The sequence below is a fragment of the Aulonocara stuartgranti genome, assembly GCF_965226115.1.
Source record: "Aulonocara stuartgranti genome assembly, chromosome: 16".
Taxonomy (NCBI): Eukaryota; Metazoa; Chordata; class Actinopteri; order Cichliformes; family Cichlidae; genus Aulonocara; species Aulonocara stuartgranti.
The window spans coordinates 22,815,535-22,832,992 of NC_138952.1; the positions used below are offsets into that span (position 1 = coordinate 22,815,535).

Below are 17,458 nucleotides of genomic sequence, written 5' to 3' on the forward strand. Positions count from 1 at the left end.
ATGGTTATTCCTGACATAGTTTAGGTTCTCAAGCAATGTGTCCTAAAATATCTCCAGGGAATGTTCATTGTGGGGTAAGGATGGTCAAGGTTCAAAGCTCTGGCCACTGAGGGCAAAGGGTCAAAATAGTAAAAGTCTAAAATGAAAGAGGCTCACACGCTTGCTGAAAAGCTTTGTATCACCTTGATTTACTTGCTGACCTCTTAAAGAATCCCTCGGTAGGCCGGTGACATCACAAAGAGGTAAATATTAACTTACTGTGAGATCAGAATCAGCAAAGGGCTATGTGTTTTAAGACTTTAGGTCTATATTTAGGTATCTAAGTGTAATCGCGGAGGAACTTTTTTTCATAAAAAGCATAGAACTGGTTCCACGCCAACAAGATTGATAAACATAGCTTGCTGATCACATGTTGGTGATGCCTAGTGATCACAAGTATTTTGGGGTGCTTCTAGCAGGTCTAAATTCCACAAGTCTTTGTCCCTATGAATGAGGTGACATGGACACTTTCAGATGTTTACTCCTGTTTGCACTGCAAATTCCAAGATTGCCTCATGGTGAAGAAGGAAGGAGTAAGGAATGTGGCTGCTTTACAAACTCAGATGCCATAAACTCATCTAAAATTGTGACCAAGCTATCGGATGGCAACTGTTAAACTGTTAAAAGCAGATTCTTAACAGTCAGCTCCTATGGTGATGGGCTTTATAACTGTAAAAAGTACACTTGCGGCCCTTCAAATATTTAAAAATGCATCGACAGTTGCCATGTTGAATTCAGTTGGTGGGATGTATATGTACTGTGCATGAACTAAACACAAGTATTCATGATTTGAAGAGTAGAGGTCACACATAATAGTCAAGAAGTGAGAATGAATGGCAGAATGGGCACACATTGGTTACATCTAATAATTAAGGACAGCACATTTCCACACAATACTACTGTGTCTTCTGTCTAGCTACCATTCTATGTGCAATCTACTCGCTTTTACTGTTAACAAACTATATCCTATATTTGGGCCAAATGAGTGTTTTAATTAATTGTCTAGGTGCTTGTCCCTCTGGAACTCTGTTAGGCAGAAACACAAATACTCAGTGCATCTCTCATCAGGGGCTTTTTTCAAAGTCGTGCATAATATGCATCATAAACTTTCTCAGAGCACAAAGGGAGCTTGCCAGCAGGTGGAAAAACAAAGCCACTCTATCTTATATACTGCATGCAAGTCAGTGTTTGTCTGAGCAATGAGTCTCCTAATAACTCACTCTGCAGCCACTGTATGATAGAGGTGGGACGTTCAATCCAAATATCGGCGTATCGATACCAGCGCTGGTATTGGTGTCACATTGATACTAGTGTGATAGAATCGATACTTTGTTTCTATCCTCTATGTTCATGTAGCCCACTTAATTGTGTTAATTTAAAAAAATAAAAATAAAAAATACACCTCAAACATGAACTATGAAAAAATGTCTGAACCTTTTTTTCATAGTTCATGTTTTTTCATGTATTTTGAAACCCAGTTTCAAAATACATGAAAAAACATGAACTATGCTGAAAGGTGTGTTTTGTTCTGTTAACTGATTATTGTGGAAAGCAAACACCACAGTGATTTAGTGGTCATTAAAATGTATTCTATCCAATGAATGAATGAATTCATAATTCATGATTAATTATTGATGATTCAAGGCAAATAAATTTAATAAATCATGACACAATGCTCTGCCCTACATAAGCTGCTTTTATAGGTTAAAAGTATCTGTATCGCTATTGGAGTCGGCAATCTGCATTTACTTGGTATCAGATCCATTTGCAGTATTGCACAGCTCGACTGTCAGCTTTCATTTATTAATGTGATCATGAGGAGCTTCCTCAGTGTCCTTCCCAGCTCCATAATATAGTGAAAAGTAATTTCCCCTCTCATTTTATTGGTCTTTACATTTTTCGCTACTTCAGTGAGTTACTGATTTTCCAGTCATTAGCTTGTGAAACAAGTGGTGGTGGTCAGAGGGCCCGTTGACGCCAGTTGGCGCCTGTGTCCGGCAGCCTTGCCTCTGTCAGTGCGCCCCAGGGCAGCTGTGGCTACAACGTAGCTTGCCATCACCAGTGTGTGAATGTGTCTGTGAATGGGTGGATGACTGAATGTAGTGTAAAGCGCTTTGGAGTCCTTAGGGACTAAGTAAAGTGCTGTACAAATACAGGCCATTTACAAAAGTGCCTCTAAAGGAGGAATCGAAGCAAAATTCAAGTTTTTTGTTAACTTATTATATATTATGTGCAAAACATCCAGATTTACTTTAGTCTCATCTCTTATCTTTTATGGCTTTCACATGGCAAGTTGAGTGTGAGTTTCAAAAAATGAAACATATATGTGAGCAGTTTATGAATGTACTGGGACTTATTTAAAGTTTCCTGTGTAGATTATTTAGTAAATTAATAATACACAACACTGGTAGCAGTTTTACTGCTGTTTACACGCACTGCTGCCATCTTGAATAGCAAAGTTGGGGTTCATGTGACTAGTCTGCCTTTCTGAGCGTGGAGTCCACCTACAAGGGGTGTTCCAGCTGAACATTATGACTGGGAGCCCAGCTCTTCCAACTACCTACTTCTTTTGAAAAAGACTATAGTATCTATCTGTTAAAGCAGCAATAATGTTTTCTTTGACTATTTGATCAGTACACCGGGCCTACTTTCACTTGCTGCAGGATACAAAAAGGACTTCATTAATGGAACAGGAAGAGAGTTAAAGCACGAGGGCAAACACACACAACTCATTACACCCTGGGTATTGTGTACGGTTCACACTGCAACTCAAAGTGTGTGTCTGTGTGTGCGTGGTGTATTTATTGCATTTATAAGAGTTATCTGTTTGTGTGGGAGGGAAGCGAACAATTACAAGCAAAGGTCCTTAGAGATCAAAACTGCCATGAGGCATTTAGACTTAAGACCAGGCCTACACAACATCTACAAATATCACAGCAGTGTTTTGTTTTTTTAAATGGTTTGAGCTGATAATCTCTTTAATGAAGGATAACCTCTTTAGAGCATTTGTCTTTTTACTGTGTTACATGTTTGCCATAAATATTTGATACCAATGAGAACATCATCCACATTAACAGTCCTCGTCAACCAAATCAGGCCTGAACCAGTAAGCTGACTCAGCTAACACTTGGCTGTTGGAGATTCAACAGGACATCCACCCTTTTACACCACTGTGTCATTTTGGAACCGCACACACGCGCTGTGTGTGCGGTTACCCTCAGGAAAGACACACTGCTGGTCTCTGTTCCGCATCTAAAATCTCACGAGCAAAGAGCATGGCAGTTTACGCAAAGGAAATAAATGCCAACGCACAGTCAGAGCTGAAGAACAGAGTCACACTTTGTGTACATGCTGTATATATTTAGGTGGCGAGACACGTCAGAGTTACTAGGTTGTTATAAGAAACTTGTCGAACACACGTGTCAAAACTGTCCTGGAAAGCATCTGTCGTCACAGACGGACAAAGAAACTCTGAGAAAAAGAGTATTTTTAGTCTGAGGCTGTGACTGAATGCTCCCTCCAGGTACACATCGGCAAGCTTTCCACCGCACTCGATGCTGACTTGTTCGCACTTTTGCATGCACAGGCGTTCACAGCAGGATGTTATTTTCCCCCTCTGTTTTGGACAAACGTTGAATAAACACTGATGATGAAATGCAATCGTCATGAGTGAAACCAAAGCTCCTGGCAACATAGGATGTGTTTCAGTGAACTGCACATGGGGTTGGAAGGTATTATCACTGAAATACAGTCAAGTAGTGGAAGCAGATCTACCTAATCGGAAAAGTTTTCTATATACAAAAAACACTATTTTAAATACTAATGTAGGTGCAGATCATAGATTAAAAGTACATTAAAAGTAAAGAGGACAATACCAGTTACAATTTCCTTAGAAGTGCATTAATTTGCAGGTACAGTAATGTTTAACTTATTTATAGGCTCAACTGTTTTAAAGGTGTTTTTCTCCCAGGTGTGTACCAGAACAGGTGGTTGCAAGCAGCCAGCTGCACCGTCTCTGAGCTCACATAGATTAATTAATTACTCTGCTTGTTACTGCATCAAGTACATCACATCATTAATGAGGGAAACATTCCTGTTTCATCATTCTCATCCACTGCTGACACTCAGCAGGGGGATGTGAGGATGTTTTGCCACTATAAATTCTGGCATAACCTTTTGCAAAGTGATATTTACTCTCCGTCAAATCTCAGTCGCTCCATTGCTTCCTCCATCCCACCCTTCCCCTTTCTCTCTCCCTTTGCCTCTTTCTCTCTCACCCCAGTGACTCCACCCTGCAGCAGATAAAAAGCTGAGTCCTCAAGGTGTGCATGTGTTATGAGCTCACTTGCTAGAGTTCTCTTTGCGTGGCTGTCTGCTATTCTGTCTGAGAGTCTGATTTTTTTCCAGTAAAGTTATTTACAAAGGTAAGGAATTATTGAAATTTTGTATCTTATCTTTTAAATACTTTTTTTCTTTTTGTTTGTTTTTTTGTTTATAGCGTGTTTTTTTAATAACACTAGAAATGACATTCATTTTAAGGTATCCACTTCTGTCTGTGATTTTTTTAAAGCATGCTTTTATTAAGGAATAAAATTATACTACAGATATATTTTTTTAAAGTTCCAGAAATATTCATCTTCCATTATGTTGTTGTCTAACTCATGTGTTGTGTTTTATGACACATTGCTAAGATGTAATTAATATTTTTGACACACCATCATGCTGCTGAGAAGCGGGCGGAGCATCCCTTAAGTTAGATGGATGGGCGTTCCTCTAAATCCTTCATGCACAGCATCACTCTGAGCTTCTCAGTAAACCCAGCGCTGGACGCAAATATCCATTCAAATGCTTTGCGTGCATGCCTGTGTGCAGAAAGGCTGAAGCCAAACTTGCAGATGCATGTGATGGCGGTAAGAGCAGCAGTTTGGTGAGAAGAGACTGTAGAGCAAACACTGCCTTTGGTCCACAGCAGCTCTGTCTCTGCGGTCCGATTTGCTTTGTGATGCTTTCTTTCTCTGACATCTCTCCATAGTTTCGTTTGGCTCGTTGTCAGTAAAAGGATTGAGATTTGGCTATTTCTTATTAGGATCAAACCACCTGATCAGACATGTAGGAGGAGAGTGCAAACTGAGGAAAGGTTGAGTCTCAGCAATGATAAATTTATATTCTCACTTAAAGTCTGTGATTATGACTATGTACAATAGCTGGTAGGTTACTTCCCTTGAACAGTACACTAAGGAGACAACATTTTTTTTTAAAGCTGTATGACTTTTAATTAAAACAACACACCAATACAAAAATGCAACTGTTTACTTACATATGGTCCTCAGGGGCACAATTACAGGCTTTCTACTGTTGTTTTACAGTGTCACTATTTTCTTATAGTAAAAAAAATACAGTTCTATAGTATCCATAAACAGCTTATTACTGTGTACCTGTGAGTAATAAGCTCACATTTATATTGCTAAAGTATGGAACAGCATAACTTTTATCAGAATACTCATTGCTTGCATGACCCAGTTAGCAAAGGCTGTTGTATTAAACAATTTCAGCAACTAATCTAAAGATGGCGTCTCAGTGATAGTGGCTCATTGGTAACTAAACTTTAACACTATTCTTGGTCACACATTCAGTGGAAACCACATCATATACAGTTTCAACATAAAATAACAACAACAACAGCAGTAAACACTTTTAAATTAATAATCTGACACTAACCATTTACATTGGTTTGTGCATACGTTTTGTTTTTGCACATGATGTTCAGGGGAACATAGTTTATTAACCCTATCGCTATAAAAGTAGCACAATCACTAATGCCGGGTGATTTTTACCCGATATAATATGACCAATAAAAAGTTGTTATCAAAATATATCAAAATATGACAACACATGACAAATTAGAGTGGTCTTCTTTTACTTTCAACTGTGCCATGTCTAACAAAATGAAAAAAATTCCTAAAACAAAAACATTGTAGTATAGAATCGGTGTGTGGCCTGTGACTTTACTGTGCAACAGATTCAGTCGGCCGTGTGCACAAAACAAAGGTTTTTTAAACAGTGAATGTGTGCAGGCACAGCATAGCTGTACCCCACAACACCAAACTTCAGGAATGCATTGGACAAAGAGACAAAAGAATGCTGTGAAAACCCAGAATGATGGTTGAGCAAAGCAGAGGGAAAGAAGTAAACAGTTTGGTCATTTAGCTGCACAGCTGTGGCAGTGTGTGTGTAGCTGTGTTGCTGTGGTTTGTGCATAGGGTTTGTTTGAATGAGGACTTTTGCAGCTTGACTCTAGGAGGTGTTAATTTTACAAGGTGTGCTTTGTGATAAAAGCTGCATTTAGGGAGCCGAGGAGCTGCAAATGTCTTTGCCTTTCGCCCAGAAACCACAACCAACACCAGGGCAGTTACCAAGATTGAGTGCAAGGGTACTGCTGGCATCAAGTATGAATCTGCAGCTGGTTTGCGGTGAAGAGAGGAAGGCAGTGTGGTTTGTCAAGCAATTTCAGTGGGGATTAAACTGTTTTTGTCAGACAGCCTGTATCATAAAGGCTAAGTGAATATTGTGTGCACTAAACTTTCCCCGCTGTGGTTTCCTGAAACATGCCGTCTTGTCCTCTGACCTCCACCACAGTCTAGGAGGTGACTGAGTGGTCTCAGGTCGCTGAGCCTGTATGTTTCCAAAGGGAGGAAAAAGGTCAGTAGGAGCAAACAGACAGGGGAAGACATCGAGGAAAGAAACGCGACTGATGCTGAAGAACAGACATGTCTCTGTGCAGACACAGAGAGAAAGGGAGACAGTGAGAAAAGTCTGTCAGACAGTGTAGACAGACAGATGTCAGAGACAGATGTGTCTGAAGGCGTGAGGGTGGGAGACAGTGCTAATATTTCCATCTCAGTGTAAAGCAAAGGAAGACTGAACGTGTGTCTGTGTAAGAATGTGCCACACCGCTTAGTTGTGTATACTTGGCTGCCTCATCCATCAGCCGCAATCGCTGTGTGTACATAACAGAGTAGTCGATCAGCTCTGACTTGTTGTGGTCATCTGTGTAATTCTTTCAAATTGTTTTGTATTGAAACTGATGATGCAGACTTCTATATTAATTATATTTAAGAGCACTATTTGTCCTCACATCGCTTCCTAACTGCTTCTCTATTACTGACAAAAACTGATCATCTTACATTATTAATTATTATTATTACTTTTTTATTATTTGATTTTTCTCATCAATCAGTCAATACGTCTGAAGGTAAACTCCAGATGTAAGGTCATTTAGACCCACTGCAGTTTAGTGGCATCCTGCCTTTTTCTTTACATATTTGTCTACAGGGATTTGTGCAGCTGTTGTAACTTTAATGAGATTCCAGTGATTGCCACTTGTATGACCTGCACTAGCCCACACCTCAATGTGCGCCAGGTGTGGGTTGACTAAGCAAAACCTACATGTTACACTCATATGATGACCACGAGTCCTTTCTTTTTTTGTCCCACCCCTGATGAATTTACTGTGTTTCGCTTGTGTAAAATGTCAAGAAGATGGACATCTGGAAGTATTTAAGGAAGAGGATTCACACTCAACAGACAGATACTAATTCAAATACCTACATGACAGATGGGCGTACAAGGTAGACTACTTCTGCCTGCTTATTTTTAGAAGTGCCTGAGCAGCAGCTCATGCTGAGAGCCCAGTGGTGTGTGACGAGCCACATATGAGCTTGGCAGCAGATGCTGAACAAACAGGGTTGTTAAAGCAGACATTTGTAACTCCTTGTCTCCAAAGGCTGACGTCTCATTTTACGTAATGCTCAATGAAGATTAATTATCCAACTATAGGAGCCAGGTTGATAGAATATAATCCTCATTCTGTAACACCTGAGAAATCCTGAGAGAAATTTCAACAAATGTGTTTGGATAAGCTTTTGTTATAGTTAATGACACAGCTTTAGAGAAATAAATCTCTTTTAACGCTATCCTGAGCTAACTGTTTGTGGTGTTTTACTAAATAACTCAATGACAAACTGTGTGAAAGATTTTGATTATTGCTGATTCGCTGCTATCTTCAGTGCACCCTACTCTCACTCTCACTGTGACACCACAGATAGAGTCCATCCTCCCATGATCCTGGAGTGGAAGAGGATGGATGGATGGATGGATGGATGGATGGATGGATGGATGGATGGGTGGATGGATGGATGTTTTACTATTTTGAAAATAGGGTTATCAAATCAGAGATGGATCTGATCAAGAAAAGAAGAGATCAAACAGTAGAATATTGTGAATCACTTTAGCCACACCCTAAAACACACCCTGATTTATCATCTACTTTTTTATAAATGGAAACATAATTCACAAAATTAACATCATGCTGTATTAATTAAGACTTCAAACCAGTAATTGAGACCATTAAGTTATCTGGAAAGTAGTTACTTTGGACATATATTAAGTGAGCATTACAGTTATTCTCTCATAAGCTTATATGCAGTCTCACTTTTTATGGTCAAAGAAGTCACCCCCTGCTGGCCATGAGAAAGAATGCAAGATGAAAGCACTTGTGCGTGGCTTTCATTACCTAGATTCAGAGACTGTTTCCATCTCATAAAATATACAAGATGAAGTTTGTGTCTAGCTCCATAACCAGCTTACATTTTAAAATTTGGTTTGTGATGAAGTTGTGACATTCATGACTTTGAGTGCCCATGCAAAGGCAGCGGCTAAATATCAACATGTTTTTGCTCAATGCAGAGGGGCTTTGGAGATAAATGCATGGTTGACTATAGTGTTGGTGTCTTTTACCGAGTGTTCCCACCAACACTAATTGTTTTAAGACTGCAACTCAAACCTTTCTGTGTCAAAGTACACTCTCCCAAAGCCGCTTGAATGACCATAAACTTCTGCATATGCAGTGTAGAAAATACAATTGCAAAGGAAAATACCAATTCCAATTTATAATATTAATATTATTATAGAAAGTCTAATTTTTCTTAACAGACTTTGAAACAAATATCTGTGAGAGGAGTGTGAACCAAATGACACACGGGTGGCATCTGCCTGGCATGGAAATGAAAAGCATAGTTGTTGTTCCTGCTGCAAATGATTGCCTGTCATCACTGAGGTAGTTGCATTGTTTTACACCAGTACTAGAATTAAACTGTAAATCCTACAGGTGTGAGAAACGGCACAACACGTTACTCACGCCATCATGTCTTCTCACATCTGTGCCACAGTTATACATGACTCCATGTCTGCCATCTGTGTGGACACAGAAGAATGATATTAGCACTTAGTCTGTATAACAGAATCATTTAGAGGCACTTTGTTATAAACCCAGGCGTCTCTCTTTCTGTTTTCTCTAATAACAAGTTGACACTTGGAAATTGCTGCCTAATGTTTATGTCAAAGTCTGAAAGTGGCCTTGGTGTACGAATAAGTCTGTAGGGAGGCAACACCTATGTAGAATAATGTGCTGGAGAAAAGCACGGGAGGTAAAGACAGGCGGTATTTCCATCTCTCTGCAGGCACCATAACAACTCTTTAGTGTTGCTATGTGACACTGAACAGACCTTCGTTGTGTGGTGTCTCTGATCTGCAAGTTTTTTCAGAATATTTCCACCACTTTAAAAACATCTATACACACACACACACACACACACACACACACACACACACACACACACACACACACACACACATACCAACTCTGAGCTGGGACGTACCTGAAGGGCAGTAAAACTGCCACATTTGTTTTCTTTGCTTGTTTCATACATATATTGTGTTTGGTCAAAATCATTACGCAGTATTAAATATCCATCACTGATATCACCACTGCAAAAACGCATCTGAATATTTTAATCTAAGAAATATTTTAGGATCAGTTAATGTCTTTTTTCTAACCCACTCACCCAGCCCTTTTAGTCACACCTTTCAGTCATTACATTTATAATTGTGTGTAACGTCTTCAGGCTTCATGCCACCGATAAGAATAATGGAAACACTGAACAGCTTCCAATTCGCATGGGGGGGGGGAAAAGAAAGAGTCCCAGTTCTTGTTGAGAGACGTCAGTGGCATCCCTGTGGACTCTTTGCCACGTCTGGCCTCTGTCACCGCAGAAACTTGGTGGACTCTGTTCAAAGACAAGCTCTCACTGGGGGAGACAGTGGCATTGCCATGTCAAAATCACCAGACAGCTGAGAAAAGGTCAGAATGCAGGAAAGATCCAAAGTGCCGGTGATGAAGAGGACATAAAGGATGTGGTTTAGGATGTGAAGCTAGAGATGAGTTGGCTGTAATAAAATTTGGACCAGGACTGTGTTTGAAGCTGTGCATGGAGTAGGGAAGAGGACTCAGTCTGAGATGAAAAAGATACTTTTAAGAAAGACTAAATCAGTAATAAGTAATAAGTATATACTCAGAGGAGCAGCACCAAGAAAAGTTGCTTTTACTTGCTTTGTTTTTAGTTATCTGTTTAAAGCAGTTTAAGGTTGAAAAAAATGGATATACTGAAGCACATTAAAAGGTAGTAAAAGCTGCACAGTTGGGCTTCAACTTTATTTGCTGACAGATGTACTTATTGGATCTGAATGTAAAATGAACAGATCCTACCTCAGCACACTCAGTCTGAGAGGACAAAACCCGATATAATGGCAACACATGTAATAGACACACCGGTCTAGTGTTTGGATTCCTATTACATGCTTTGCTATTACACCAGGTTGGAGGCCACACCTTGTTTTATGTGGATCTTGTAGTCTACTTATGCCAAACACAGGTGGCAGAATCTTTCTCTCTGCCATTTTTGCACGATTATTGAGAATTTTCAGCCAGTGAGTGCCAACTCACTGCATACCAGTGAGTTAGCTTATAGGTGGCAGAAATACTTCACCCACTTTTAAAAACAAGATAAAAAATAAATGTTCGCTCAAGTGTTACTTCCTCTTAACAATCTTCTAGTTCATTCAGGCTGTATAAATCTCCATCATCATCACAATAATAATAATAGTAATAATAATAATGTTATAGTATTGCACATGTCACCTCTGCAAATATCCAAGGTACTGCTGTGTTACTGCTTAATTATGATCGTTTCCAGGACATGAACTCTGAGAAAAACTGAGATTTTTTGCTGCAGAAATCCAGACAACTTGTATCAATACTTTTTTTAAAAAAAATATGTGGTTTTTATGTAAAAATTGTAAATTTGAGTGTCAAATTGAAACTGGAAAAAGCACAAGTGAAGGGGTATCGAAGAAAAATATTTAGAAAATCATATTAAGCATTTTTTCAGCATTTTTATGAATCAAAGGACATATATCATCTTAAAATTTTCCATTTGATTGTTATATTTAATTTGTGCTTTTTTCTTCATAAAACGTGTTTGCTAATGTAAAAGATTTCTTCTAGGAGGGTAAAAATGAGAGATTTGAAGATCAATTGTAATATTAGGACATTGAAGGCATTTATCATTTTTTGTTTAATGAAAAAAATGTTTCTAGAGGGTCATAATAATGATTGTGCTTTTCTAGAATATCCTAAGTAAAATTGTCAAACCTAATCACTTTTTTAATGTTAGGCTTGGCTGCTAACTGCTGAGCTGCAAAAGGAATAAAATAACCTAGCTTTTTGCCAAGCTCATTTCCTTAATCTATTGTCTTTCTACTTATCGAGATCATCCTGAAAACAAATTAAAAACTCAAACTTTTTGTACACCAGTAACAATGTTATATCTAAGGTACTGAGACTCACATCAGGGGCAAGTCTATTGTCCCTTCGTATATCCAGCAGAGGGAGACAGAGTGTGGTTGTACACTGCCTCCACTTTGCAGATAGAGCTACCCACTTGAGCTTCATGATATTGCAAGAAATACTTATCTGCATACCATAAAAAAAATAAAAAAAAACTTGTAAAAACATCTGGAGCTTCATCAAATCTTGTCTTCTCTATCCACCATACAGGCCTTGGCCATGCCTCCCCTCCTTGCCCCCCTCTTCCTGCTACAGCTTGTAGTTCTTACCTTTGTGAGTGGAGGAGCATACTACGGTCACAAGCAGCATCCTCAGCCATACCAACCGATGCAGCATATCCAACATATTGGCATGGGCAAAGGTGGCTTTCCTCAGCAGCAGTACCTAGGCAAAGACATGCCCTATATGCAGTATCCCCATTACAGCAAGGAGCTCCCACCAATGCCCATGCACAAGGGAAAGGAAAATGCTCATAAGGGGGGAAGCTACAATGGTGGCAAAGACAAAGGTAAGAAAACAGTTTTAAAGACCTATGCCACCAACTTTAGCAATACATACATGTGGATTTTGAACCTCTACTATCGAGCTAAAGAATGACCAGTAAACAGATGTCTCTTAAGTTTATAATATAAGTACTCAGTTACACGGTACTATGAAAAGGTCTTGAGTCACCCCTCATTTCTTTACATTTTGCTATGAAAATGGAAATAGATGCAGCAGTTTATTGAAGCATGTACAATCATGAATCGAAATACACTATATAAGGCAAAAACAGAGTTTGTACATTTATAAAGAGGGTGGAAGTCAGTATTTGGCCTCCTTTATTTTTCAACACAGCCTCAACTCTCTCAAAACAGATTTCTTGTAATTTCTCTACGTAATCTGCAGGAATAGTTCTCCAGGATTCTTGAAGGACATTTAAAGCTCTTCTGTATATGTTGGCTTCCTTTTGATCTGTTCTCTGTCAAGATGACATCAGACCTTTTTACCTTTTTGTCCTTCACTTTTCCGGTTTCCTCAAAACTTTAAGGGACACACTGCACACCACACCAAGTTTTCAGGCCATTGGCAATCAACTTGTTGCTGCAAAAATGCTATTTTATATCTGCCAACCTGTCATCATTGGCGTTTTTATATTAAACTAAAGAAATTGAAACAAATATTCATTTGTATGTGTCATTTTAAAACTTTATAAACAATATGTCTCTGTGAATTTTTAGATTTATTATTTCTGTGTGAATAATGTACTAATTTCTCACAGGCCAGACAATTCCTAGTGGTGCTGAGGGAATTCCCCAAGGAGAGCCAGGCCCTGCTGGGCCACCTGGGCCACCTGGACCAGAGGGACCTTCAGGACCTCTTGGGCCTCCAGGGAATGGGTTGCCAGGACCTGCAGGACGGCCTGGACCTCCTGGTCCACCGGGAATTCCAGGAGTTGGGAAACCAGGTTTTCCTGGGCTTCCTGGAAAACCTGGAGGAACTGGTATTGTTGGCCCTCAAGGAGAAATGGGCCCTAGGGGTGAAGAAGGACCACCTGGACAGCCAGGGCCTCAAGGACCCCCAGGACCACCTGGACTTCCAGGCATAGGTAAACCAGGTGTTCAAGGTTTACCAGGTCAAATGGGGCCCAAAGGTGAGCCAGGTCACAAAGGTCTTCCAGGTTTACCAGGACTGCCGGGACCGAAAGGAGACAAAGGGATGGGGTTGCCAGGACCACCTGGACACAAAGGGCTTCCAGGGCTCCCTGGGCCTGCTGGTCCAAGAGGATTGCCTGGTTTTGGTAAACCTGGATTGAATGGCACACCAGGACCACAGGGACCACTAGGAGAAAAGGGACATCCAGGACATCAAGGGCCAGCTGGACCACCAGGTGAAAAAGGACAGCCTGGCCCAGCAGGTCTACCTGGTCAAGGGAAGCCAGGTCAAAATGGTCTACCAGGACAACCAGGCATGCCAGGTGTGAAAGGTCTTCCAGGACCACCAGGTTTGCCAGGAAAGCCAGGATTGCCAGGATTTGGTAAACCGGGACTCCCAGGACCAAAGGGTGATAAAGGTATGAGTGGGCCACCTGGATCACCTGGACCAAAGGGAGATAAGGGTTACAGCGGTCTACCTGGTACGCCTGGACCTTCTGGACCAAAAGGTCCTGAAGGTCATCCAGGCCCTACTGGACCCCCGGGGCCTATGGGTGCACCTGGTCCTAAAGGAGATTGTGGAGAAGAAGGATCTAAAGGTTTTGATGGAGCCCAGGGTGAGCCTGGTCCTCAAGGGTTACCTGGAAAGGATGGCCTGCCAGGAGACCAGGGAGAGCCAGGACCAAGAGGCCCACCAGGACCAATTGGTGCCAAAGGAGACATTGGACCTGAAGGTCTACCTGGTGTTCCTGGTTCTTCGGGACCTCCTGGTCCCAAAGGAGAAAGAGGTGAACCAGGTGAAGTGGGGCCCCAAGGCCCTAAAGGAATCCCAGGAATGGATGGTGCAGCAGGACCAATTGGGCCCCCTGGTCTTCAAGGACCAAAAGGAGATTATGGTCCTCCTGGTCCACCAGGCATTGCAGTTGAAGGAGGTCCAGGTCTACCTGGTCCCATAGGACCCCCAGGAAAAGAAGGCCCATCAGGACTCCCTGGGCAACGAGGTCTGCCTGGCCCTCCTGGACCACCAGGTCCACCTGGAATACCTAGTGTGTCACCTGAAATGGCAGGAGTGCTTTCTGAGATGGGCCCAAGACTAGACGGTGTTAAAGCTGGAAGTTATGGCAAGAAGGGCAAGTATGGAGGCAATGGGGCAGAAGTAATGGGTCCCAGTGGGCTGGAAATGCCAGCATTCACAGCTACAGCAATGACTCCATTTCCACCTGTCGGCACTCCAGTCATCTTTGACAAGCTTTTGTACAATGGTCGCCAAAACTACAACCCCCAGACAGGAATTTTCACTTGTGAAGTACCTGGTATTTATTACTTTGCCTACCACATTCATTGCAAAGGAACTAATGTTTGGGTTGCTTTAATGAGAAACAATGAGCCTGTAATGTATACATATGATGAATACAAAAAGGGTTTCCTAGACCAAGCATCAGGGAGTGCAGTATTACCTCTACAGCTAGGGGACACTGTGTATATTCAGCTGCCCTCAGATCAGGCTTCAGGACTTTATGCTGGACAGTACGTGCATTCCTCCTTCACTGGGTACTTGTTATATCCAATGTAAAACCACAAACTGCAGAGAGAGAGAGGCTTTGGTAAGAAGAACACAAGAGCATATTTTTGTATGACAGAAAACACAGATTACCTTACACTAAGCGTACTTTTAATGCAAAGTCAGCAAGCAAATAGTGTCGTCAACAGACAAGACAAAATAATATATTTTAAAGAAGATATTAAATCTGGCAAATTAAATCTGTACGAAGCCAAAGAGATGGTTTAATTGGGAGAGCAAAAATCTTTCTTTTACAGCACTGGATGGTATAAAAGAATGTAAAAAAAGAAGAAGAAGAAAACAGAATTTAGAAATGGCTACAAAGGTACTTTCATGCGCATATTTTAAGAGTGGAAGTTATTAGTATAAACATAGAAGGGAAGTATAAGTAAATGAGGGTAAAAAGAGATGGTATAATAATAGTAACACTGTTGCAGCTGTGTCAAATTTGGTCCCTGTATGTCTTTAAAATTGGCAGCTACCCCATGTGGCAACATATAATGTGAAAGTATAAAATAGTAAGATAGCATTCATTTCAACAGGAAATATATTTTTTTGCATGCATATATTTGTATAATCAATGACTTTTCTCTAGTGATAACAATAAGTATGAAAAAAAATCTCTTTCAAATGAGAGTTCAGATTGGAGCAATGAAGTTTGCATTACAGCAGTCTGCACATTGCCATGTTTTATTTTTGTTTGTTTATTTTTTAGATAAATATATTTCTATTTGTGTTGGTATCTACATTGGGTTGCAGAGGACTAAACCTGGGGGTAAAGATCATTTTAAGTCTAATGTTCTGTTAAGAACAAGACTTGAGTGAAGGAATTGTATGTATAAGGGACAACTGGTACTGGTTGGTGAGCTGAAACAGCAGTTAGTGTACTCTTCTTTAGAAAGACGCTACACAACACATAGATTGTCAAAATTAAGTCAATAACCTGAGTGTGTTGTTGGCTGATTATTGGTCTTGAGTGAGGTTTAAATTTTAAGAATGTATCATAAGTTTTATGTTTTATTTTTCTGAGGTAGGTTTGTGGTTATTGTGCTGTATTAGAATTGGAAATAGGACACAGTTTTGCTCTGATCTATTAAAACCACTCAGTATACTCTAATAAATATTGGTACATTATCATCCTAACATTTTACACTTAACAAAAATTCTTTATCACCAACTAAACAGTTGAATTATATGTCAGTGTTACGTGAAAACAAACACAAAGTTGCATGTTTACAGATGGTTTATAGTGCAAAACAATATTCCACAGCTAATCCCATTGATAGGTAACAAGTCTCCGAACTGCAAGTCGCCGAGTCCTCCTTTAAAGTCAAAACCAGTGTTACCCGTTAATATTTTTATTTACTGCTTTTACATAAAAATGAACTGATTATATTCTTTGACTGTTTTGCAGGCCATATTATTATTTTTTCCACAGAAGCATATCACAGTGCATTATAGTTGTTATGAGTATAATTACAAATAAGATGGCATAATATGTGGAAAACAGTTTATAGATGTTTAAAAGAGCGATGACCAAATTAAGTTTCCTGTATCTGCAGTGTGTTTCCTTTACATGTTTTTCTGTATTCATTAATGGACTTAAAGCAAGTGTTGAATGCTGCGGCAATTGATTAACAACAGTTATGTCATTAATTTATTGTTGTTGTTGTTGTAATTTTTACTGCTGATGACTTGCATGCAATAAACAGCAAAAAAACAAAAAAAACAAACACGGGAAATGATAATGACTTTGGTGCCAATATTGTCATTGTAATCAAATTATGTGTATCAATGTTTCAAGTTTGTTGTTATTGTCTGTGATGTTTTTCTAAATAAAAATGGTTTGATTAAAAGAATTGCCACAGATATCATCTTGAGCTTCACTGAAACCCATTTGACTAAAGCTGTTATGGCACATTTAAAGAGCAAACAATAAGAAAGCACTGGAAGACTCCTTTATAAAAAAAAAATTGATAGGATTGTCACACATATCTCATTAAACTCCTGTTAAATAATGTTAAATCCAACAACTTGATAATATTCCATTATGCAAAGCAGGTGAATAGCAGTAAGCACTAGCCATAGTAGCAGTATTTATTCATTAACCTAAGACAACATATGTGGTGAAACATTTCTTAATTCTTTGTTTTCAGAAAGCAGTTTAAAAGGACAAATGAACAACAAGAGTGTCATATCCTTTGTCTATCCTGAAAATGTGTATTTTTTTTGGAAGAGATCAAAGTTTGAAGAGAAATATGAGTAAAAAAAAAAAAAAATCACACTGCCATTTACTTACCACCTCCATGAGATCTGGTTTTATAGGCTTAACATATTTGACCCACTTGACCCTCATGGTTTAATAAACTTTACATCGTATCAATATAATTTACTAAATGTAGCCTTGCATATATCAGGATGCCTAAAGTGTATTCATCAAGAACTGTTGCCTGAAAATCAACATCGATATTAATTATGCTT

The 17,458-nt window shown here is 39.6% G+C and overlaps 1 protein-coding gene across 1 annotated transcript; it reads left to right on the forward strand.

The window, feature by feature from the left end:
- The first annotated feature begins 4,386 nt into the window (after positions 1–4,386).
- Positions 4,387–16,813, forward strand: col8a1a (collagen, type VIII, alpha 1a). The gene is made up of 3 exons (XM_082508047.1): positions 4,387–4,463; positions 11,993–12,290; positions 13,044–16,813. Exons 2-3 carry the CDS (start codon positions 12,002–12,004, stop codon positions 14,987–14,989), a joined length of 2,235 nt encoding a protein of 744 aa, XP_082364173.1. The 5' UTR covers positions 4,387–4,463; positions 11,993–12,001; the 3' UTR covers positions 14,990–16,813.
- The last annotated feature ends 645 nt before the right edge of the window (positions 16,814–17,458 follow it).

Excerpts from the sequence above, each read along its gene's own strand:
- col8a1a (XM_082508047.1), top strand. The coding sequence starts at position 12,002 with ATGCCTCCCCTCCTTGCCCCCCTCTTCCTGCTACAGCTTGTAGTTCTT. Across the intron at positions 12,291-13,043 it reads CAATGGTGGCAAAGACAAAG|GCCAGACAATTCCTAGTGGT; the intron begins GTAAGAAAACAG and ends AATTTCTCACAG.